General features: G+C 47.7%; 1 protein-coding gene across 1 annotated transcript; it reads left to right on the top strand.

Annotated features, from left to right (window-relative positions):
* The first annotated feature begins 945 nt into the window (after window positions 1–945).
* Window positions 946–24,141, top strand: IMMT (inner membrane mitochondrial protein). The gene is made up of 14 exons (XM_054293222.1): window positions 946–1,006; window positions 6,256–6,332; window positions 6,725–6,914; window positions 8,263–8,383; window positions 10,496–10,576; window positions 11,620–11,721; window positions 12,232–12,368; window positions 13,661–13,764; window positions 15,612–15,747; window positions 16,745–16,874; window positions 19,559–19,782; window positions 21,846–21,977; window positions 22,362–22,491; window positions 23,184–24,141. The coding sequence occupies exons 1-14, from the start codon at window positions 962–964 to the stop codon at window positions 23,789–23,791; spliced, it is 2,217 nt and encodes a 738-aa protein (XP_054149197.1). The 5' UTR covers window positions 946–961; the 3' UTR covers window positions 23,792–24,141.
* Window positions 24,142–24,287: the final 146 nt, after the last annotated feature.

The following is a 24,287-nucleotide window of genomic DNA, read 5'->3' as shown; positions in this document are numbered from 1 at the left end:
GCACACGCCGTCCCTCCGCCCCAGGGGCTTTGAAGCCTGTTGCTAAAGTCTCCTACAAAATGCACCCGGTGGATTTAACTCATTGTTTGTGCACACTGCTGGTGTATTCTGATTTTTTTCTCTTGGGAAATCTGGCCGGACTGGTTGAAGGGTGAGATAAAAATGGCTCCCGAGTGCTCTGAGCGTGAGAAGGTTTATGAGAGCTGTGAAAGGTTATACCTGTAAATTGTTGATAAATGCTATAAAATGTGCTGTGTTACACTCAGACTGGAGGAAAGACTGAGGGAGCTGGGGCTGCTCAGCCTTGGGAAGAGACCTGAGAGGAGACCTCCTCCATGCCCGTCAGTGTCCGAATTTATTTGTACACTGTCAGTGCCCGGAGCAGGGACAGGCTCTGCTCGGCAGTGCCGGGCAATGGGATAAGAGGGAAGGGGCAGAACTGATGCCCAGGAGCGGCACCTGAACGTGCGGAAGAAATTCCCCACAGTGCCGTGACCGAGCACATTGCCCAGAGCGGGTGCGGAGTGTCCCTCACTGCAGACACCCCAGAGCTGTCTGGTTGCAATCCTGTGCCGCGTGCTCTGGGATGACTCTGCTTAAGCAGGGAGGCTGGACCAGACGACCAACTGCGGTCCCATCCGATCTGACCCATTCTGTGATTTTTATTTTTATTTTATTTTATTTTATTCTATTCCGCCCCCGCCCACACGGTCCTGGGAGCTCGCGACCTCAGCTCAGCGCCCGCGGCCCCGCGCGCGGGCACCACCCCGCCCCGCCGGCGTCGCGCGGCCCGTGCCCGCCCTCCCATTGGCCACGCGAGACCCGTCACGCGCGGCCGCCCCCTGGCGGGGCGGGAGCGCCTGCGCAGGCGCAGTGCCCGCTGAAGGGGGGACGGAGGCGGCGCCGGCAGGACCCGCGCAAGGCGCCTTCCCGCGGGCCGTGCCGGCCGCCGCACCGAGCCATGCTGCGGGCCTGCCGCCGAGCGGGGCTCGCCGCGGCCAAGCAGGTGAGCGTCCCCCCGGGGAGTCCCGCAACCCACTCCCGCTATAACCAGCTCTGCGACCGGTGCGGCCGGGCCGGGCCTGCGGGGAGGAAGGAATCCCTGTGACCGTGGCTCGGCGCGCGCTGAATGACTCGGCACGCGCGGGCCCTGATTGGCTGTGCAGCCTTTGACGGGCGGCCGCGGCCGCCAACGGAGGCGGGGGGCGGGCCCTGGTGGGTGGGGAGTACTACCAGTCCCAGCGTGCACCGCGGCAGCACAGCGCGGGACGGAATGAGGCACCGCCGCAAGGCACGCCGGGACTCTTAGTCCTTAATGGCGTGGCGTTGTGCCGCGTTGCTTGCTGGGGGCTGTAGTCTTGGCCGCTATGGCCGCGCCGGGCCCGCAGCTCCGCTCCGTTGCTGCCGGCCCCCAGCCCGGGACAGCGCGGGGAGCCGCGGGCATGGCCCGGGAGCCGGCGGGAGCTCTGTGGGGACGCGCACAGCCCGGCGGCTCCGCGCGGATGGGGCGTGGATGGGCGGCCGGGCGCTCCCCGGCGGGAAGGACGTGACCTTGCCTTCCCCGGCGCGGCCTCCCTCCCGCGCAGCCCCTCAGGAACCCGCCGGGGCCGGCTCCCGGAGCGCCGGGACCGGCCCGCCCCGGTGTGCGGCGCGGGCACACGAGCGATGACAGCGCTCCTGTGTGAGGAGATCCTCTGTCCGCACAGTGGGACACAACGCGCGGGGCCGAGGGCAGAAGTGCCCCTGGGACTCGTGCTGCGTGTTCTGGACCTTTGCCTCTCCTTATCAGCGGAGATAAGGATGGTGATGTGCTCTGGAGCGCTTTTAAAGCAGTAGGCCAACTTTAGGAAGCCACGAGGATTTATAGGTGAGGGTGGCTCCTTTACCAAGGCCCCAAATTGTGTTTCAGCTTCCTGATAAAAAATAACCTGATTAGATCATTTTTATATCCTGTTTTCCATGCCAGTGTTCATTACCCTCTATTCACACAGTTTAGCAAAGGAGAAGCTGTAGGTTTTACCCTCTAAAGCTGCAGCAGCTGCATCTCCTCTGCTGCTCCCCAGGGCTGGAGAGCCCTTTGGTCACCTGATGGCCACTGAAAAAGGGCTCTGGGTTTGCCTGGCAGTGGAAAGTTTCATCTGGAAGCTGAGAAGACAGAAACCAGGCTTTGGCAGACATTTATCACTTGAGGCTGTTTGCATGTGCTTGGCTTTAACAGAATGGCTGGAATGAGTGTACAGCTCCAGAGCAGCCAGGGTGGTGCTTTGCAGCTGGAAGTTGGTCATCAGGCTATAAATATTTGGTGAAAGAGTCACAGAGTGGTTTGGAAAGGACCTTAAGACTTTCTCATTCCAAACCCCCTGTCCTGGGCAGGGACACCTCCCGCTGTCCCAGGCTGCTCCAAGCCCTGTCCAGCTTGGCCATGGACACTTGCAGGGATTGGACATCCTCAGTTGGTCTGGGCAAGCACCACAGCACCCTCACAGGGCAGGATTCATCCCTAAGGACTCTGCAAACACAGAGATGCCACAGCACTCTCTGAACTTTGTTATCTGTACCAGAGAGTTCGTGGTGGAGACTGGGAAAACTTTATTCATTCTTTCCTTCCCTCTTTCCTGTTACTCATTTTTCCTACTTTCATTCTTTCTGTGAGCTCTTTATTCATTCTTTCCTACCATGAGCTCTGTGTGTGGAGCATCACTAAACTTTTAACAATTGAAGTGGCTTTGAGAGAAGGGGATGTTTATCATTTTCAGAAATGTTTTCTGATACATGTGCAGTGCTGCAGAGAGACTTTTCTCTTGAAGTATTTTTGAAGTTTTCTGTGAAATGAACAGGGCTTTTAGTAAAAGTGTGATATTTGGCAGAAGTCTTGAATGATGGGAAGTCAGAGTTCTGTGGTGAGATGTCCGTGTTGTACCCAATCTCTGTCTTAATGAAGAAAAACCTCTCTGAAGTTTCTGGTTTGCTCTCTCTGCTGAAGTGCACAAATCTCACATTACAGAAATTCTGGATCAGGACACTCGAGCCTGGTGCCTGAGGGAGGCTGAACTGGAGTCCTGGCCATGGTTATTTGAAATTACACATAAAGTATAAACCTGCAGGGCAGATTTCATTTGTTTAATGATGTTCTGCCATGCTGCTCTTGCCCTGAGCACTGTGCCAGAGTGAGCTCACTTGGATATCCTTAAATGTCCTTGAATCACTGGGGCTCATAGTATTAACCAGAGTGAAGGTGTGATGTGCCCTGCCAAGTGATCCTTATGGTGATTAAATAGTAGGTAATGAATGCAAAATAATAAGTATTTAAAAGTTGAGTGAAACAAAAATCGTGTAGAGCTGAGGGAGGAGGAGGAAGAAATAGAAACAGCTGCCCTGCAGTGCCCTTGCTGTGTCCATGCTGCCTCATCCAAAGAGTTTTCTGTCATCTGCAGGACAGAAAGTCATTTATTTCTGCCTTTTGAAGGGCACAATAAAGCACATGTGATGAATTTCCCCAAAATTCTTTTAGGCATTATTACAAATAAATGACAAGGGTGTGAAAATTTACAAAGTCCTGGGAATTTTGCAAAGGGGAGATTCGAAATGACCTGCTGATTTCTATATTATGGTGGTACAGCAAATACAAGCAGTATTATTATGGTGGTCAAAAGAGAGCAATACTTATTTAAAAATGGATTTTTTAAAAAAATCAGTGATTTTTGGAGGTAGTAGTGTATTTGGATGTGAGGGAGGAAAAATTTGGCTTCTATTCATAAGACATGGGTACTTAGAGATTTTCATTTGCTGTTCCACTGGCCAGCTGTGGAAATTTCTTGCAGTGACTTGAAAGATGGAGTTGGTGAGGGCTTGTTTTGGGTTTAATTTCGAGTGCTGCCATTGCTACATGTGTGAGAGTCCCAGAGATGGAGAGCCTGTGATTTGGTTCCTCTCATCTGCATGAAAAATCAATAGAAATGAGGATTTGGCTAATTCTAGAACAGTCCAGCGTGGAAGAGATCTCAAAACATCATCTGGACTAAAATCAGTAATCCCTCCAAAAAACCCCTCCTGGTGTATGAAATATAAATGCTGAAATATAAATGCTGAAATATAAATTACTGGATTGAGCTGTATGTATAATATTGGATTATTTGCTCCTCCTGTGCTTCATGGTGTAATAGGGACATGCTGAGAGTCAGGAGCACATTCAGAAGTTAACAAAATCATTTGTGGTAGGTAGGTTCAGAAGTTGGTAACCAAATGATTTGTGAGGCTTTTATTAATGAAATTCCCCTTGAATGGAGCAGTGAAGCCTCAGGAAGTGCTCCTGGAGCAGTGAAGTCAGAAAATCAAAAATGTTACAGAATATATTTATTATTTTGTTGCCCTTTCTGTCCATCACAATGCAGAAAACCACCCCCAGTGAGGGCTCCTGGAGGTCTCAGGGGTGAGGAGCAGGTTTCCTCCTGCTGTCCTTGTGCTCCTGCTGCTAATTAAAAACGTTTTGGCTGCCTTTGTGGAAAGAATAGGAATGCAGTGTTCCTGCCTTTTCCTGTCTGTGCTGTTGGACAGGGATAGGGCCTAAACCACAGGAGTTGTGCATGTTATTGCCATGTGCAAAAGGAAATAGAGAAACTTGTCTTTGGGGATTATGTTGTAGTGAGGCATCTCCCAGTTTTTTCTTTTTTAAAGAAAAAATTCCCTAATGGGAAAAATACCTCAGCTGTGGGAAAAGTTCTTTTTGTGCCTTGTACTTTGATTTCTCATGAGTGCTGTGTTTCCCTGTTAGTAATTCCCTTGTGGAGAAAAAAAACCTCTGAGGCCAACAGTGTGTTTTCTTCTGTAGCCTTAGAGTAGCTTAACCAGTCCTTCAGAGAAGATAAAAATCTTGATAGTGTGGATCTTGTTAAGTAAATATAATAAAATATCACTCTTCATATACTAATTTAATTTATATTATAATGTGATGTCTGTCTGGAAAGTGTATGTGTTATTAATTCTTTTAAAGAAGTGGTCTTGGTTTGGAAGCTTAAGGAGAAATGCTTGTGTATCTTAAGAATTAAAAGTAGTTTGGAAGTTTAAGGAGAATTGCTTGTATATCTTAAGAATTAAAAGTAGTTTTAAGCATTTAAACAGCTGTTGTTGTGTTCTACCCCAATCACACTGAGCTGTTTTAGTCTGTGAGATTGAAATGCATCTGAAACTAACCCAGTTGTACTGCCCAGCACATCAATCAGTGAAATAAATGCAGGAAGAAGCTGGGGTTGGGGTTTATTCCTTCTCATTTTTCAAATTTTCAATTCATTTTTCAAAGAATTTCCTGACTTTTTAAAAAGCCCTGAACCTGGAAGCTGCACATGTGTTCCCAGAAAAGAGTCCAGTGCTGGTCACAGGTGTCGTACAGAGACACTGAGGCTGTGGCAATGGAGCCAGTGAGCCCAGTGCTGCTGTTGGAGGGAGATGTGTCCCCGTGTCCCCGTGTCCCTGTGTCCCCGTGTCCCTGTGTCCCTGCCTCCCCCCAGTGCTGCTGTTGGAGGGAGATGTGTCCCCGTGTCCCTGTGTCCCCGTGTCCCTGTGTCCCCGTGTCCCCGTGTCCCTGTGTCCCTGCCTCCCCCCAGTGCTGCTGTTGGAGGGAGATGTGTCCCTGTGTCCCCGTGTCCCTGTGTCCCTGCCTTCCCCCAGTGCTGCTGTTGGAGGGAGATGTGTCCCCGTGTCCCCGTGTCCCTGTGTCCCTGCCTTCCCCCAGTGCTGCTGTTGGAGGGAGATGTGTCCCTGTGTCCCTGTGTCCCTGCGTCCCTGCCTCTCCCAGTGCTGCTGTTCTAAAGAGATGTGTCCCTGTGTCCCCGTGTCCCTGCTGACCTCCCCAGAGTCCAGTGCTGCTCTTCTAGGGAGATGTGTCCCTGTGTCCCTGTGTCCCTGTGTCCCTACCCTCTCCCAGAGCTGCTGTTGGAGGGAGATGTGTCCCTGTGTCCCTGCCCAGAGCTCAGTGCTGCTGTTCTAGGGAGATGTGTCCCTGTGTCCCCGTGTCCCTGCTGACCCTGCCCAGAGCCCAGTGTTGCTGTTGGAGGGGGATGTGTCCCCGTGTCCCTGTGTCCCTGCCTCTCCCAGTGCTCCTGTTGGAGGGGGATGTGTCCCTGTGTCCCTGCCTCCCCTCAGTGCTGCTGTTGGAGGGAGATGTGTCCCCGTGTCCCTGCTGACCCTGCTCAGAGCCCAGTGCTCCTGTTGGAGGGGGATGTGTCCCTGTGTCCCCGCTGACCCTGCCTCTCCCCACAGAACAGCTGCTGTGTGCCAGCCTCGCTCCGTCCCTCGCGGCCGCACCGCAGATATGCCACCCAGCACGGGGACTCCGGGTACGTAACGGGCTCTGGGCTGGCACTGCTTCTGTGTTCACCAACAGGGGGGTGCTCCTTGCTTTCACAGGACAGCAGCCTCCTGGCAGTGGGGTTTCTGTGTGGAGTCAGTCCTGTTCTCATGGGGTGTGTTCCTTGTTTGGTTCAGTCAGATTTAGATGAAGAAAATGAAGATGATCAGTATTTATCAGGGAAGTTGTGGGTTGGCATCTTACTTTGGGTTAGTCACTCAGCAGTGTTGTACCAGGCTGAAGGTGATTTAAAGCAGGTTCTGGAACAGAGGTGGTCCCCAGCTGTAAGCTGAAGACTCACAAACTGTTTGATGTTTGCCATATAATGTAATTTATTCATTTATGTAATTTACATCCCTTTCACTCTTCTTTCCTCCTCAGTGTTTCCGTGGGCAAAGTCATTGGTGCGGGCCTGCTGTTTGTGGGTGGAGGGATAGGTGGGACTGTCCTGTATGCCAGCTATGACAGACAGTTCCGGGACAGCGTGGAGAAGGCCATTCCCTACTCTGACAAACTCTTCCAGATGGCACTTGGCCCTGCACCTTCCAGCACACCAGTGCCAAAGAAACCAGTAAGTGTCTCCCATCCACCCCACACATCCACTTCTCTGGTTTTTAAAGAGTGTCTGCACTTAGGTTTCAGATTCTGGTTAATTTTGCTTTGTGCTAAGAATTAAAAAAGTTAAAGAATTAAGATTCCTTAAATTAAGGTTTAATAATTACAAATTCAGTTCCTACTTGGTGCTGCAAAAGTACATTTCCCATTGCCATGTCATGATTGTGGTGTGTGGGTTGTAAAACTTGTTTTTATTTACAGTAAAATAATCTAATAGAATCCCAACTGAATAGCTGCTCTGCTTGTACTCAAAAATAAAATGGGGAGAGAGAGAGAGGCAGGTGTCAGGCTGGAATTTAACTGCTTTACTGGAGGCTTACTGTAGTTAGTGGTGTAGCAGAATTACAAAACTTGCTCTAAATGAATTTACTTTAAAGAAAACTGAGAACATTCTTGAATAAGTAAAGATTTGAATGATACAGAGCCAGGCATAAGCATCATGCTTCAAAATCTTAGTGGCACTACCCTGGAGAAGGGAAAATCTGATACTGCCTTTGGCACAACTCTGGAAATTGAAACCTGGAAGTTTCTGTGCTCCTCCATGTGAAAGGAAACACTTCCCAGTAATCAAGAATACTGAAAATCTGCTCTAGCCATGGATTTTTTGAGCTTTCAGAAGCCATTTGGCCTTCGGGAAACTCAAAATATTCTTAATTGAATTTTAAGAAAGCTGTTCTTAATGAGTGGGGGAATATCAGTCAATAAAATTTCCCTCTTCTTGTTTTAGCTACAGTTTGTGTGATCATCCAAGCTCTTGGTGCCTCCCAGGGAATTTTGCAAACCAGATTGATCAGCAGAGTTGTCAACTCCCCAGTCATGGCTCTAACTCAGATGGTTTTATTTTTAACTTGTGGCTTTCCACAATGGATATTAAGGGATTAATATCATAAAATGTCACAATACTCTGTGTTTGAGTGTTTATGTGCCCCAACCATCAGCATCTGAGGCCTTTCAAAACGAAATCAGTGGAGCCAAACTTAGGGATTTCTGCATTCAGCACACTCAGAAGTGCTTGGAATATTTGGGGCATGAAACTATTTGTTTTTTATACGTAATTTAATAAAAATTTGTTTATAGTGAAGACTGCCACAGTTCTACCTGCATTTTTGGAGAGGAGAAAATTGTAAAAATTCCTTCTGAATTAAAAATCAAGGCATTATATGGCTGTTTTAAATTGCACTTTGAAGCTCAGATTTGTGGTACAAACACCTGGATATGGGAAGGTTCTTTTCCATTACACTGGAATTGGTGACATCCAAGCTGTTGGAAAAACTGATGATATTTCTTATTTCTGACTTTTCAAGATACAACAAGGTCCACTGAAGATCTCATCTGTAGCAGAAGTAATGAAAGAGTCTAAACAGCCTGCTCCCAAATCTCAGATAAGCAAACCAGAATGCCCTGCTCCTACAGAGGAAAAAGGAGGTAAATTTATAGAATGTCATATACAAAGGAGCAAATGACCTTATGATCTCCTGTATCATATATGGTAAAGTAGATTAAAATATTCCTTTGAATGGTTGAAGGTAAATATTGTAATTTCTTAGAATTATTTTTTTTTCTTTCCAAATCATAACATTTGCATTAAGTGGCTTTAGCTTTTTTTTCCCCCTATTTTTTTTAAGAAATGTATTTAATTTAGAATCTGAGATAAATAATTAGTAACCCTCATAGTTTAGGTGTGAGACTCAGCAGGAAGAGAGCTTCAGGTGTTCTTGAAAGCACAAGATACTTAATTGTGGATAATTACTGGGCTATTGTAAAGCCAGATCAAATGGAGCTTGTTTAGAGAGGAGCACTTGTGATGTCTTTTTATGTTTATCTAATGGCTCTGTGTATGTGTAACTAATATCTTGTTGCTGTTTATCCAGGAAATCATCTTCTGGAAATAATAACATCCATATCCAATTAATATTTTTCTACAGAGGAAAAAATTAAGTCTTATAGCCCTGTTATTATATTATAGCACTTAGCGTGGAATGGCTTGGAAGAGAGCTTAAAAATAATTTAATTTCAACGCCCTGCCAAGGGCAAGCACACTTTCCACTAGACCCAAAGTCCATCCAACCTGGCCATGAGCACTTGCAGGGATGGGGCAGCCACAGCTTCTCTGGGCAGCCTGGTCCAGGGCCTCACCACCCTCACAATAAAGAATTTCTTCCTAATGTCTAATCTAACCCTGCCCTCTGTCAGTGTGAAGCCCTTCCTTTTTCCTGTCACTCCATGCCCTTGTAGAGCATCTCCAGCTCTCATGTAGGAGCTGGAAGGTGATTGAAGGTGTCCCTGGAGCCTTCTCCATGCTGATCATGCCCAGCTCTCCCAGCCTGTCCCCACAGCAGAGGGGCTCCAGCCCTCTGAGCATCTTTGTGGCCCCCCCTGGACTGGCTCCATCAGCTCCATGTCCTCCTAGAGTGGGGGCCCAGGGCTGGATGCAGAAGTGCAGGTGGGGCCTCACCAGAGCAGAGCAGGGGGACAGAATCTCCTCCCTTGACCTGCTGCCCACACTGCTGGGGCTCCAGCCAGGACACAGCTGGTTTCAGGACTGCCTGTGCACAGGACAAGGTCATGTTGAGCCCCTCACCCACCAGCACCCCAAATCCTTCTCCCGGGGCTGTTCTTGTTCCATTCTCCCCAGGCTGTGCTTGGACTTGCTCTGACCCAGGTGCAGGGTGTTGCACTTGGTCCTGTTGAGCTTCATGGGGTTCACACAGTCCCACCTCTGGAGCCTGTCCAGGTCCCTGTGGATGAACATCCCTTCCCTCCAGCATGTCACTGCACAGCTCAGCTGGATGTCATCAGCAAACCTGGCAGAGGGTGCCTCAGTCCCACTGCCCAGGTCACCAACAAAGGTGTCTAACAGTCCTGCTCCCAACAGTGGCCTTGAGGAGCACACTTATCACTGGTGTCCACGGGACATTGAGCCACTGACCACAGCTCCTTGAGCACAGCCATCCAGCCAGTGCCTTATCTATGGAGTGCTTCATCCATCAGATCCATACCTCTCCAGTTTGGAGATAAGGATGTCATGCAAGACAGTGGAAATGTTTCTGAAATCCAGGGAGATGATGTCACCCTTATTCAGCAACGCTGCTCCCCCACTGGAGGGTCTCATCTGCTCTGTCATGCTGCTCAGGCAGCCTGTAGCAGACCCCCAGTGTAATGTCACCTGTCCCTGCCCTCCCTCTAATCCTGACCCATAAACTCTTGGTTGGCTCCTCATCCATTCCCAGGCAGAGCTCCATGCACTCCAGTTTTCATTGACAAAGAGGGTGATTGCACTCCTTGTCTGCCCTGCCAGGCCTTCCTAAAGAGCCTTCATCCTTCCATTGCAGCCCTCCAGTCACAGCTGCCATCCCAGCATGTCTCCATGAAGTGAGGTTCCCTTTTCCTGGGCCCCCTCTCCCAGCAGCTTTGGTTTAACCCCTCCTCAGCAGCTCAGCAGGCCCTGGCTGAAGGTGCTGTACCATGGTTGTGTGGCACATGGAGCCCATCTCCCCAGCTGTACTAACTGCTGTGTTCTGCACCTGTGTTTAACAGCAGGCAAGGCTGCAGCACAGATCATCTCTGCAACAGGGGTAGCTGTGTCGGTGCCAGCTCCGGAGATACAGACTGAAGAAGGTGACAAAAACCTTGTGAATACAGTGAAGAAACCCCAAATCCTCTAGCTTCGTGTGCATGCATTTTGCTTCTGTGTTGGTATTTGTCAGTGTTGAAAGGTGTGAGTTTCTGTGCCTTGTGCAGAAAACTTCCATTGTGTGTTAATAGAATTTGGGCACAGTGAGAGCTGCAGATGACTGGGACAGGTGCAGGTGTGAGCACAAGAGCAGAGCCTGCCTTTGTGCAGAGCTGAACTTGCACATTGCAGTTTGCCTCTGCTCCTGGTGGCTTTGTGATTGCTGTTCAGTGGGGCATCTCTGCCCAGTGAGGAATCTGTGTTTATTGTTAAACTCCACAAGAGACACCGGCCTTGAGATGATGGTCTCTTCCAGATGAGATTAGATTATATTAATTCTTTAGTTATGAACATTTCATAGAAAGCATGCCAGGGTTAAGTACCTACTGCAGAGTAACATCAGCATTATTCAGAGGTGACCTGATGGGTTTTGTTGCAGCTTGAGGCTCAGAGCTCTGGGCTCTCTCCTCAGTTCAGATGCAACTTGCTGTTTTTCTTGAGAGCATTAATTAGGTCAATTCTCACTCTTAAAGGCATTTTAAATGCTTGTAGGCAAGAAGTATAATTGTGATCCACCATAGCCTTCTCACTCATCCTTTGTTGTTTTGGTTGGGCTCTGTAAGCATGCTGGAGGAGAACTGAGAAAAAGCAAGAAGGGAGATTCACTTGGAATTTAACCTTGGCTCTGTAAGTGTTTCTCACTTCTTGCTTTGCCTTTGACTTCTGAGTCTTGTGTAATTTTGTAACTAGACAGTGGAAAATCTCCAGATGCATGTGAGGTGTCCATGCCCTTGACTTTAGTTGTGAGACTGGCCTTTGTAGTTATGGATATAAAGGTTCCTCAGGTAGTTCCAGCATGGTTTTGAACAGAAACTGATACCAACTACAAAAATCAGTTTTGATAAAGTTACTTCCCTACAAGTAACCTCTGTACACTAATTTGGACTCTCCACTTGAGCAGTTTGACTCTTTTTTTACTTCTGAACAGGAAAACAACACGAAGCTTCTCATGCTGTAAAAGAACGGCCCCCAGAAGAAGTTGCTGCCCGGCTTGCCCAGCAAGACAAAGAGGAGCAAGAGAAGGTATCAGGTGAGTGCACACTGTCACTGTCCCTGTGTGATTTGCATGGGACAGAACTGTGCAGTTGCACTGGCTTTATGATCCTAAGCTCCTGACACATCTCTTGGATGTGGAGTGGTGGTGAAGCTTCTTCCACCCACTCATAAATAACTGAGAATTGAAGAATTATGGAAAAAGTAAGGTTGGAATAGACTTCAAGGTTCAAGGAAGAGATGAAAATTTGTTTCCAGAGCCATTAGAACAAGTGAACGTGGGATGTACCTGCACCCCCTGCAGTCCCATGGGAGAGGTTTTCACTGGTTGGTGTTTTGCTCTCCTCAGTAATGAGGATGTTTTGCTCTCCTCTAAATGAGGAGAGCATTTTGGTGATCCTCTGTGGGCTGCTGTTTATTTCCCAAACTGCCCAGCCCTTTTAGATCATAGAAAATAATTTAAGAGACTTAGAAGCTGTAACATGTTATTTTACTAATTATAAAGTTCTCTTCTTTATTGTTTAATTGACTAAACTTTTTTTCCCAGCCCTTGCAGCAACTCTAGAAGGAGCCCTAAACGCAACTGCTCGTGTGACCCTTCAGGCTATCACTGCTCAGCAGTCAGCTGTGCAAGCAGTGAATGCCCATTCCCAAATCCTGAAGGATGCCATGGATGATTCTGAGGTAAATTGGACAAGTGGGGACAATTTTATTTTTCATTTGGTTCAGCAAAACTTTAATCTGAATTAAAAATAAACTTAGAATCTCTTCTTGCAATGCCTTTATCACAGTTTTAACTCACCTTTCCACTTGTGAAATGTGGTATAGTCAAATAACACAGTGATTTTGAATTTTGTTGTTGGGGGTTTTTTTCCAACTCCTCTATTTTCTTTTCGCAAGAAGAAAATTCAAGTTAAGGCATTAGTAGTTTTCACTCTGTATTTTAATTAATTAATTTTAATTCCCAAGACTCTTTACCCAGTTAAGATCATGCTGTCCACCCCAATAATTCCATTGAGCTTTTTTCCTTTTCCAACATCCTCTTGCTGGATTGTTTGTTTCTTGTCAGGAAATAGGAGGGGGATGTACAAGTGATAACACTTGTGGTGTGCTCATGCCAGAGTTTGTGTGGGTCTGCCACTGCCCATTCAGTTCTGGAGCAGAGATAAAATTCACTTGTTAATCAATTAGCAGGGACATGGGCAACCAACCAAGCACTCAAGACTTAATCTAGTAGTTAGTAAAATAACTGCCTTAAGAGATTGCTTTTAAGCTTAATAACTAAACTTAATTTAAAATCAACTTTAAAGTATTATGGTACTCTAAGTATTAAGTTTAAAAGCAATTTAAAGTATTAAAGTATTGTAAAACATGTGGAGATTTCCCCACTATAGGTTGTGCACCATACAGTGATTGTCATGTAAGCTCTTCTGGGTGAATAAAGCTCTGTGGCTCAGGAAGAAAACCCATTAAGAATCAAACAAAACCAAAACAAAATGTTGGAAGAGAAACATCACTTGTAAAGCTTCCAGCTGTGCTGTTGAAAAACACAAAAGTGGTGCTCAGTTTGAGGGAAATGTTCAGTGACCAGGCTCCCAGTGTGGGTAACCCTTGCTCAGGGATTGCAGTGACCCAGTGAGGGGTCTGTGCTCCCCAGGGTGCTGGGGGGAGGCTCCCACTGTGGGTAACCCTTGCTCAGTGATTGCCATGACCTTAATGAGGGGTCTGTGCTCCCCAGGGTGCTGGGGAAGGTTCCCAGTGTGTGTAACCCTTGTTCAGTGATTGCAGTGACCAAGTGAGGGGTCTGTGCTCCCCAGGGTGCTGGGGGAGGCTCCCAGTGTGTGTAACCCTTGTTCAGTGATTGCAGTGACCAAGTGAGGGGTCTGTGCTCCCCAGGGTGCTGGGGGAGGTTCCCAGTGTGGGTAACCCTTGCTCAGGGATTGCAGTGACCCTGATGAGCAGTCTGTGCTCCCCAGGGTGCTTGCGGGCAGAAATCCTCGCAGTGGCGCACGCTGGAGGAGGCGCTCAAGGACCGCAGGAGAGCCGTGGATGAAGCTGCTGATGCCCTCCTGAAAGCCAAGTGAGTTGCTGGATTTAAGTCTTGGAGTAAAAAGTTACATTGCTTATGTGAGAGCTGAGTTTCTAGAAAGTATGGAGTCACCTGTGTTCATATTGAATGATCTGTTTGTGCCAAATCAACTCATTATCACGAGCATTTTAATTTGATACGTGCAAACCTTGGGTGCCTGTGCACAAAAACCTCCCTGTAGCAGAGTCTGAAACAGTCCTGTTCTTTTTAAGAACTTATTTATCTCCTTAGTACTAACATAGAGTGCTGGTAAGTTCAAGTAAGATGAAAAAAAAACCCCACAGTCCTTTTAGTATTATTGTTGAATAATTTTGTTAATAATAAATGTATTGTAAATCTCTTCTTCAGTCGGGAGAAGAGAAGGTTCTGGGGAGACCTTCAAGCACCCCAGCACCTAAAGGGGATACAAGAGAGCTGGGGAGGGACTTTTTACAAAGGCAGAACAAGGGGGATTGGCTTCAACTGACAGAGGGCAGATTTAGATTGGATATCAGGAAGAAATTCTTCCCTGTGAGAGTGGTGAGGCCCTGGCACAGTTTGCCCAGAGAAGCTGTGGCTGCCCCATCCCTGGGGGTGTTCCAGGCCAGGTTGGATGGGGCCCTGAGTGACCTGTTCCAGTGGAAGGTGTCCCTGTCCATGGCAGGGGGTGGGATGATCTCTAAAGTCCCTCCAACCCAAACTGTTTGAAGATGAGTCCATGACTGCACTCTGTACTGAGTCAGTAACATCACCAACTTCTTTTAGTTGTAGTGAAAAATTTAAACCTTGCAGCATCCTTTGGCAGTTCCCTGTGTCCACAGGATTGCTTTTAAGCAATTTGATTTTTACTGTGCACATGCCTAAGAAAAACTTGAATTCTGAATGGCAGCACTGCTCACACCCTGGGGTCTGTAGATGTGCCCTGAGTGTGGTCTATGGGCACTGAAGGAGCAGAAATAAAATGACAAACAGTATCTCCAAGATGCCCTTGTAGTGAGGTTAGAAATAAATTTGGAAACCCTTTGATGCTTGTAAGGCTGAGAGGGCAACATCATCCTTGAAGCAGCATGGCTGCTATCACATTATAAACTTCTCCTATCTTTGATATTGCTGGGCTGACTGAAATTAGTGGGAGGTGTAATTGAGGTTTTATTGTTAAAACAAAGCTAATGCAAACCCCACATGCAGCAGCTTTCATTCTCTATTGCTCTCCTGGAGATCTTTGCTTTTATTTATTTTCTTAATTTACTTATTTTAAAGCTTGTTCCTTATTCTAATGAGGTCATTGGAAACCTCCATTGGTTTGAATGGATTTGGAAAAGGAACATTTTTTCACTTTTTCCTTGATTTCTAATTGTGCTAGAGGAAAGCATTTCTTTCCTAATTACAAAAACCCATAATTATCTTTACAGAGCCCTATAAATTCTCTCCCATCCTCATTAATCTCCACCAGCCACCATGTCCAAAACACTTCTGCAAGCGTAAGCCATCTATATTAAAAATGTTTCCTTGCTGCTGGAAATGTCTGCTGTATAATTCTAACCTAATTTTAATCTCTAATTCTAGTTTTACTAATTCTAACTCCTTTCAGTGAACTTCCATCTTCCCTCCAGCTAAATCCTGAATACTAATTGCAGTGTAAATAATTGTCATTGTACATGGAATAGCCACACTGACATCTTTAGGTTTCAGGCTGTGGGAAAAAAGTAATCCTTAGTCAAAGCATCTTAGAGTTGGTAGATAGGAAGCACCAGTAGAGTTACCCAGTAGTTGTTCCTGTGAATACCAACAACATAAAGTAAGTTTTCTTTGAGTGATAAGCCCTGTCTGTTACACTCAGCAGCTGTTTCTCTTTCCAGAGAGGAGTTAGAGAAGACAAAGTGTGTCATTGAGAATGCCAAGAAGTCTCAGCTGGCAGGAGCCAAACCTCACATTGTTGCTGCAGAAGAAAATCTCCATCATATGATTGTGGACTTGGACAATGTGGTGAAAAAGGTAAAGCTTGCTCAGACTGTTTATAATTGCCTCCAGAGTGGGGGCTCCTTGGCAGCTTGTGCAGACCACCCATTCCTCTGCAGGGGGTGAGGTGTTTCATAGACTCACAGAATGTGCTGAGTTGGAGGGGACACACCAGGATCATTGAGTCCAACTCCTGGTCCTGCACAGGACACCCCAAGAATCCCATCCTGTTCCTGAGAGTGTTGTCCAAACACTTTGTGAGCTCAGACAGGCTCAGTGCTGTGACCACTCCAGTGCATTGTGAACTGTTAATCCATCCTCTTGTGGCTGTGCTCAGGCTTTGAGCTGGTTATACTGCCAGTAATCAGTCATGGCAAGATCTTCATGAGAGCTTGAACTCTGTCTTAAAAGGGCCTCCAGGTGTCTTGATGGTCCCAGTCCTTTCTGTTTTTGTAATTCTTCACTTGACTCTGAGGTAATTCACCACAAGGTTAGGGAGAACTTCAGTGTGTGCTAATGACTTGGTGGTAAATCACTTTGCACAGAAGACTGGGAAAGAAATGTAAAGGTGAAGTTTATCTCCCTTTGCAGGACAGCTGGTAATTCATCAGGTGTGTTTGGAGTGAATGTAGCCTGATAGTGGGAACGTCAGAACTCACTGAGGATGGCAGCAATCACAGGCATGGCTTACTGGGCCTGTGTGATGGCTGTGAGCAGAGAGAAGGAGCTGGAGGTGTTTAGGATATAAACTGAATTCAAGGTACTCTTGGTCCTGTCCAGGCTACAGACTGGCTGTGTGGTTACTGTGAGCCTGTAAAACAAAATGGATTCGTTAAACTTCCAGCAAATAATTATTGTGTAAGAGAGGTTTAATATCACAGGATGGGCTTTGGTGCTCTCCCAGGTGAGTTTGCCTGTTTGGGCTGGGAGTTGATATGTGCCAGTATCCCAGGGCTTGGCTTTAAATGATTTGTGCCTTCAATTTCAATTCTTGCCTTGAAAAACAAATGAATCTCTCCCTTGTTTGTTCCAGGTGCAGGCAGCACAGTCTGAGGCCAAGATTGTGGCTCAGTACCACGAGCTGGTGATCAAAGCCAGAGAGGAGTTCCAGAAGGAGCTGGACAGCATCACCCCTGACGTGAAGCCTGGCTGGAAGGGGATGAGTAAGTCTGCCCTTGGAGAGGGGTCACCTTGTGCTTGTTGCACTGTGGTGTGTTGTGCATGACCACTCAATGTCCACCATCCCAGTTTTCAGATTTTCACAGTGTTTGGTTGGTCTGAAGTGAAAATGATTTCACAACTCAGTTAAATAATCTAAAGCAGGTGTTGTGAAGAGAATCAGTATGGGAAGGATCACAAAACATAGCTCTTGTATGGTCAATGTCATATTGGTTGTGTGAACATCTCTCCCCTCCCTGGTGTTTCAGGAAGGAAGTCAGATCATTTGAGATTTCAATCAAATCTGATGTTAATCAGTAATCAAATACTTGGTTGACTCTGTGATTAGAGGTATTATAAAACACTGTTGTTACAGGGTGATAAAGAACTTCCTGAATTTTCTACATCATCACTGAAAGGGAGAGGTTTCATTGTTTATACCCTGCTGCCCCAGTACATTTATTTCTGCCCTGACACAGTAACACACCTGTAGCAAGAGCCAGGGCTGCACAGCAGCCGTGAGCAGTCACTCAGCCCCAGCACTGCTCCCTGCACGCTCCTTGCCACCGGTGCCCCTGCTCTCCTTAGCTGCCTTCATTTCAAAGCAGAGCTGCAGGAGGTGGATTGTGTGTGTTCACCATTGCTGTGGGTGAGCTCCTGCAGGAACCCACGTGTGGTATGTCCATGGAACAGTTACTGTCTGGGGTAGTTCAAAAAAATTCATTCCCTAAAAACCCCAGACTGACAGATATTTCCAGTCAGGGTTTAACATAAATGTGCTAAGTGATCTCAGACTTTTCTGACTGATGTGTTCAGAGGCAGCTGTTAAGGCTCTATTTCTAAAAAATCTAGAGATTTTTTTATAGACGTAGTAACTGTAATTTGAAAAAAATGGTGTCAGTATTGCCTTAATATTTTTCTTAAAGTAAATTACAACAGTTTTTCTTAATGCTATTTTACGCTTTATCAATGTGGACCTTAGTCCACAAAATAATTTTCCTGGCTAAATGAATACACCAGACCTTTGGAATGTTCAGTTTTCATTTAAAAAACAGCCAACCTCACGCCCAGTATCTGTGGGGAAAATATTTGAAATTAACAAATTGTTTGTGGAGTTTGCTTTTGGAGTGTTATTAGTTCTGGAAAAAAACCCAACTTATTTAGGCTTCCTGGGGATGGAGCTGTCTTTCCTTGCACAGGAGAAAATCTCGGGTTTTGTGATCCGTGCCCCTCTGTGGGAGGAAAGGGAAGCTCCTGGTGGCTTCCATGTGCCCCGTTTCTTACTGTGTGACTTGCTGAATGGGACAGACTTGGGGTCCCTGACTCTCACTGCCACTGGGGAGTTTGTTTCTTGACCAATTACTTCTGTTTGCAAGATCCTAGACACGTCAGGCTAAAATTTCCAGCGTCCTGTTGCACTTTCCTACTTCAAACTTCTGTTCCTTGCTTTGGCTGAACTCAAGTGTCCATCTGTGGGTTTCCAAGGGTGGTTTTAGTGGTTGGGGCGTCTTGGGCTACACCTTGCCTGTAACACAGAGACTTTTATACTGCACATGCTGTTCTTCCTGAGTTCCTAAGGACTTGGTCTCATGTTTAGGTCACTGTAGATAAGCTCTTAGTTTTCTATTTTACTTTTGCATGACTGCCTTGCTGTAGTGAATGTGCACTAACTTTTCCAACTTCTTTCTGTTGCAGAGATAACAGACTTAGGTGAGTTACTGTCACTTGTTCTTGTCCCCTGAAAGTTACATCTCTTCTCTTTGTGTTTGTGTGGGGCATGGCTTTAAGTTACAGGCAGTTATCAACAAAGGGTGAAATGTGGCATTCCTAGAGCATTGCAGGCTGAGGTATGCCTTGGGACCCTTTCCAGTCGTGTTGCACACTTGGCTTAAACCACAAATGGATCTTTTTGTAACACTGCTACACCCAACAGCTGAGCTTGGTGCTGCTGGTCAGCTTTCCTGCTGGACAGTGAGCAGCACTGCTCCAAGTCCTCCTGTGCCAGCACTCAGTACAAGGTGACTGAGGGACTGTGCAATCTTGCTTGCTTTAAACCCTGCAGGAATGCTTTCCCAACTAGTCCCAGATTTCCATAGGTGATTTAGCTGGCAGCCAGTGCAAAATGAGCTGCAGTGTTTCATAAAGCCCTTCTCAGGTGACCAAATGCTGCAGGGGTAGCTTGGGTCCTCCTGTCCCAGGTACAGTGTGGTTGTGAATTGTGCTGCCCTCTGAGTAGCCAAACCTGAAAGGTACAATCTGGGGCAAGGAATCTGATTAGGAGCAGTTCATCTGGAGGGCTGGTGAAGAGAAAATGTCATTCTGTCTGTCCCTTACAGTAGCATTCCCTGCTGCTCTGTGTGCTGGCAGAGGGGAAAATATGTGGTGGTGTAAAAACCAAGAAATGACAGAGCTGTTGACAGTCTCTGAGTGCGACATGGATATGGAAGTGTAAATTACAGCTGGGACTAATTTGGAAGAAACCAAGATAATTTCTCTCCTGGAATAAAAATACAGTTCAGAGAGCGGTCTGAGGTGGGCATTAGCACAGGCCAAGGGCTCGAAGTGCGAAGGGCTCAGAGCTCACTGTCAGTGACCCCTTGGAGCTGCAGAGCACTCAGCTGGGAGCGGGGGGGCCCTGCAGCAGTTTCCCTCTGTCCCCTGCCCTCCCTCACGCCCCTGTTCCCTGCAGCTGGCCAGCTGTCCACCGACGACCTGAACTCGCTGATCGCGCACGCGCACCGGCGCATCGAGCAGCTGAACCGCGAGCTGGCCGAGCAGCGCGTGCGCGAGCAGCAGCACATCGAGGCCGCCCTGCAGAAACAGAAACTCGAGGATAAAAAAGCGTTTGAGGCAGCCGTGGCCAAAGCGCTGGAGCGTCACAAAAGCGAGATTGAATTGGAACAAGAGAAGAAGGTAAAGTGGATAAAGCAGCTGTTAAATCTTCGGGGCAAAAAGTACCTGGTTAAATTTTTGGGGCAAAAAGGTAGAGGAGTTAATGGGAAAGGCCAGAGGGACATCTGGGATGTTCTGGGTAGTGAGAGACTTCACATGGGTGACTCCCAAGCTAAACATGAAAAGGAATCACAGAATCACAGAATGATGAGGTTGGAAGAGACTCTAAGATCATCAAGTCCAACCTATGCTCCAGCATCTCAACTAGACTGTAGCACCAAGTGCCATGTCCAGTCTTTTTTTAAACACATCCAGAGATGGTGATTCTGCCATCTCCCTGGGAAGAGCATTCCAGTACTTTATTATTCTTTTGGTGAAAAATTTCTTCCTAATATCCAACCTATACCTTCCCTGCCGTAGCTGCAGACTGTGTCCGCTGGTTCTGTCAGGAGATGTTGAGCAAGGAAACTGCTGCAAAGTTAGAATGGTGAAATCAGACAGGGAATGACTTTGTGAAGTTACTTGGCTCCTGTTAGAGATAGGATTACTGGGTCAAAAGAAATCCTAGAATGACTTGGGTTAGAAGGGATCTTCAAGATCGCCTTGTTCCAACCCTCTGCCATGGGCAGGGACAGCTTCCACTACACCAGGCTGCTCCAAGCCCTATTGAACATGATCTTGGGAAGGGGTTGGGGCAGCCACAGCATCTCTGGGCAGTCTGTGCCAGCGCCTCACCACCCTCACTGAGAATTTCAGTGTTTGATCTGACCTTGTGTGGCCATTATAGGGCCACATAGGGAAAAGGTAAAGTCTCTTTGGTTTGGAAGCTTGTTTATAAACCAGCTTCCAAAAGTGTTTGATTTGACATGTTACTGTATTTTTTATATACTACTTCAGTATCTGCACTAAGTGCCTGCTGAGTAACCAGCAGTTACTGACATGGTGAACCAGGAGGTTCAATTCCTTAACATCCCTAGGAAAAGGCTCAGCTGTAAAACTGGACCTCAGCAGGTCTTTAAGCTCTGACAGGCTCTGTCAGTGCCACTGCTCTGACACATACCCTCAGTAGTCACTGCTGTGATGCTGTGACAGTGTGTGACACAGCTGAGCACTGCAGGTGCATTGCACCCTGTGTGACACAGCTGAGCACTGCAGGTGCATCGCACCCTGTGTGACACAGCTGAGCACTGCAGGTGCATCGCACCCTGTGTGACACAGCTGAGCAGTGCTGGTGCATCGCACCCTGTGTGACACAGCTGAGCACTGCTGGTGCATCGCACCCTGTGTGACACAGCTGAGCACTGCAGGTACATCGCACCCTGTGTGACACAGCTGAGCAGTGCTGGTGCATTACACCCTGTGTGACACAGCTGAGCAGTGCTGGTGCATTACACCCTGTGTGACACAGCTGAGCACTGCAGGTGCATTGCACCCTGTGTGACACAGCTGAGCAGTGCTGGTGCATTGCACCCTGTGTGACACAGCTGAGCAGTGCTGGTGCATCGCACCCTGTGTGACACAGCTGAGCACTGCAGGTGCATTGCACCCTGTGTGACACAGCTGAGCACTGCAGGTGCATTGCACCCTGTGTGACACAGCTGAGCACTGCAGGTGCATTACACCCTGTGTGACACAGCTGAGCACTGCAGGTGCATCACACCCTGTGTGACACAGCTGAGCACTGCAGGTGCATTGCACCCTGTGTGACACAGCTGAGCACTGCAGGTGCATTGCACCCTGTGTGACACAGCTGAGCACTGCAGGTGCATTACACCCTGTGTGACACAGCTGAGCAGTGCTGGTGCATCACACCCTGTGTGACACAGCTGAGCACTGCAGGTGCATCACACCCTGTGTGACACAGCTGAGCACTGCAGGTGCATTGCACCCTGTGTGACACAGCTGAGCACTGCAGGTGCATCACACCCTGTGTGACACAGCTGAGCACTGCAGGTGCATTACACCCTGTGTGACACAGCTGAGCAGTGCAGGTGCATTGCACCCTGTGTGACACAGCTGAGCACTGCAGGTACATCACACCCCTGTGTGACACTGCTGTGTCACACACCCCTGTGTGTGTGCAGGTGGAGGAGGTGCGGGAGGTGATGGAGAACGAAATGCGGACCCAGCTGCGGCGCCAGGCTGCCGCCCACACCGACCACCTCAGAGACGTCCTGAAGATCCAGGAGCAGGATCTCAAAGTGGAATTTGAGCAGGTAAGGGAGAGGAGCTCCTAGGGGAATTAAAGGGATATTCAAACCCTTGCAAAGCACAGGTTTCATATGACAAGAGTTCTGAAACATGTTCCAGGGGATGGAAATGGGAGCTGGGGAGGGAAGCATGCTTACCTTGAGGTGATACAGAGTGCCTCAGTGTGTAGGTTTTATTCAGACTTGTCTGAAAAGCTTTTGCTATAGGTGGTAAATGTTTGACACTAGTGCACTAACTGTTAAATTCACCCCAGTAAGGTTTCTTACTGGTATATTGTATTTACTGTATCCATTGGCCCTAACAAGGACAACAGATTTATAGAAATGTCTTTAAAATAAGGTAAATGTTATTAACCTGCTGTTTCTGTTACTTGTATTGCACTGTTTCAGAACCTATCAGAGAAGCTCAGCGAACAGGAGATGCAGTTCAGACGCCTTACTCAGGAACAGCTTGACAACTTCACCTTGGATATAAACACTGCCTATGCCAGGCTGAAGGGAATTGAGCAAGCAGTTGAGAGTGAGCACTGAATTCCTCTTTCTTTAAGGACTGTGTTCCCCAAATGCCCCTTGCCCAAACTTGGGCATCTAAACCCAGGCTTAGGCACGTAGCTCACACCAGCAAATCCCAGATGAGCAAAGTCCAAGGTGGTTCTTGCAAAAGTTGTCTTGTTCTGGCTCTAAGCTGTGGGACAGTGTCACAGACATGTTTTTTGAAAAATCCTTTCCTTAGGATTTTTTCTCCTGAGAAGCTGAGAGGCCTCAGGAACAAAATGTAACAATGGTTATCTGCTGCTGTGGAATGCAACAGGTGCATCTGTGATTGGTCTCATGGGGTTGTTTCTAATTAATGGCCAATCACAGTACAGCTGTCCAGACTGTCTCAGTCAGTCACAAACCTTTGTTATCATTCCTTTTCTATTCTTAGCCGGCCTTCTGATGAAATCCTTTCTTCTATTCTTTTAGTATAGTTTTAATGTAACATATAACATAATAAATCAAGCCTTCTGAAACATGGAGTCAGATCCTCGTCTCTTCCCTCATCCTCAGACCCCTGGGAACAGGGCAGACATCACAGGACAGACTTGCTTTAGAGCACGTGCTGAGGGGGTGGCTGCTTTGGAAAGCAGAGGTGCAGAGGGCTGGCTCTTGCTGCTTGTTCTCAAAGCCACGTGTGCCCAACTGAGAGCCCCTTCTTGGCTTCCCTTGCAGGTCACGCAGTGGCAGAGGAGCAGGCCAGGAAGGCCCATCAGCTGTGGCTCTCGGTGGAAGCGCTCAAGTACTGCATGAGGTCGGGCACGGGGGACAGTCCCACGGAGCCCCTGGGCAGCGCGGTGAGGGCCATCAAGGCCAGCTGCGCCGACAACGCCTTCACGGAAGCCTTGACGGCGGCGCTGCCGCAGGAGTCGCTGACGCGGGGCGTGTACAGCGAGGAGGCGCTCAGGGCGCGCTTCCACACGGTGCAAAAACTGGCAAAGCGAGTGGCCATGATCGACGAGACCAGGAACAGCCTGTACCAGTACTTCCTGTCCTACCTGCAGTCGCTGCTGGTGTTCCACCCCCAGCAGCTGAAGCCGCCGGCCGAGCTCAGCCCCGACGACCTCGACACGTTTAAGTTACTGTCTTACGCCTCCTACTGCATCGAGCACGGAGACCTGGAGCTGGCGGCCAAATTCGTCAACCAGCTCCGAGGGGAGTCCAGGAGGGTGGCGCACGACTGGCTGACGGAGGCGCGCATGACCCTGGAAACCAAACAGATCGTGGATATCTTGACGGCGTACGCCAGCGCCGTGGGGTTGGGAACAACTCAGGTGCAGTGAGCTAGGATTGGAGCTTTGGAGGCAGTTCAGCTGTTCTGGGCCAGAGAGAAATCCCACGATCTCCTGAGGGTTCAAACAGAGCTGTTGGCAGGGGCTGGAAGCAGTAAATCAAAGCACGGGTACCGTCTTGTTTCCTTGCACTGTATTTAATTTCACCATCTGTTGTATTTTTGTTGGTTTTGAGTTGTCATGACGACCAACTTCAGGAAGCTTCCCTACAATTTGTGTAAGAATTAATGTTTCCCCATCTTACCAAGTGGGCTTGTGATCGAACCAAAATAATGTTTGTAACCTGCCATTAATCATCTGCCACTTTGTCAGCTGAATAAAACAAGACTTCAACCACTTGCTCCTGCTGTTTAAGTCTCCTGTTTAAACATCAAGTGCAGTCTGGCAGTACAAAGCTCAGTCTTTCTCCATGACCTGAAGAGTTAAAACTCTAATTTACTTCTTTCAAGGAGCAAGAATTCACTGATGTGATTTATTAATTTGTACA

Source organism: Melozone crissalis, unplaced genomic scaffold (genome assembly GCF_028551555.1).
Source record: "Melozone crissalis strain CALT ecotype California unplaced genomic scaffold, PUWL_Pcris_2 ptg000132l_1, whole genome shotgun sequence".
NCBI classification, from domain to species: domain Eukaryota; kingdom Metazoa; phylum Chordata; class Aves; order Passeriformes; family Passerellidae; genus Melozone; species Melozone crissalis.
This window is presented reverse-complemented; position numbering and strand designations above follow the sequence as displayed.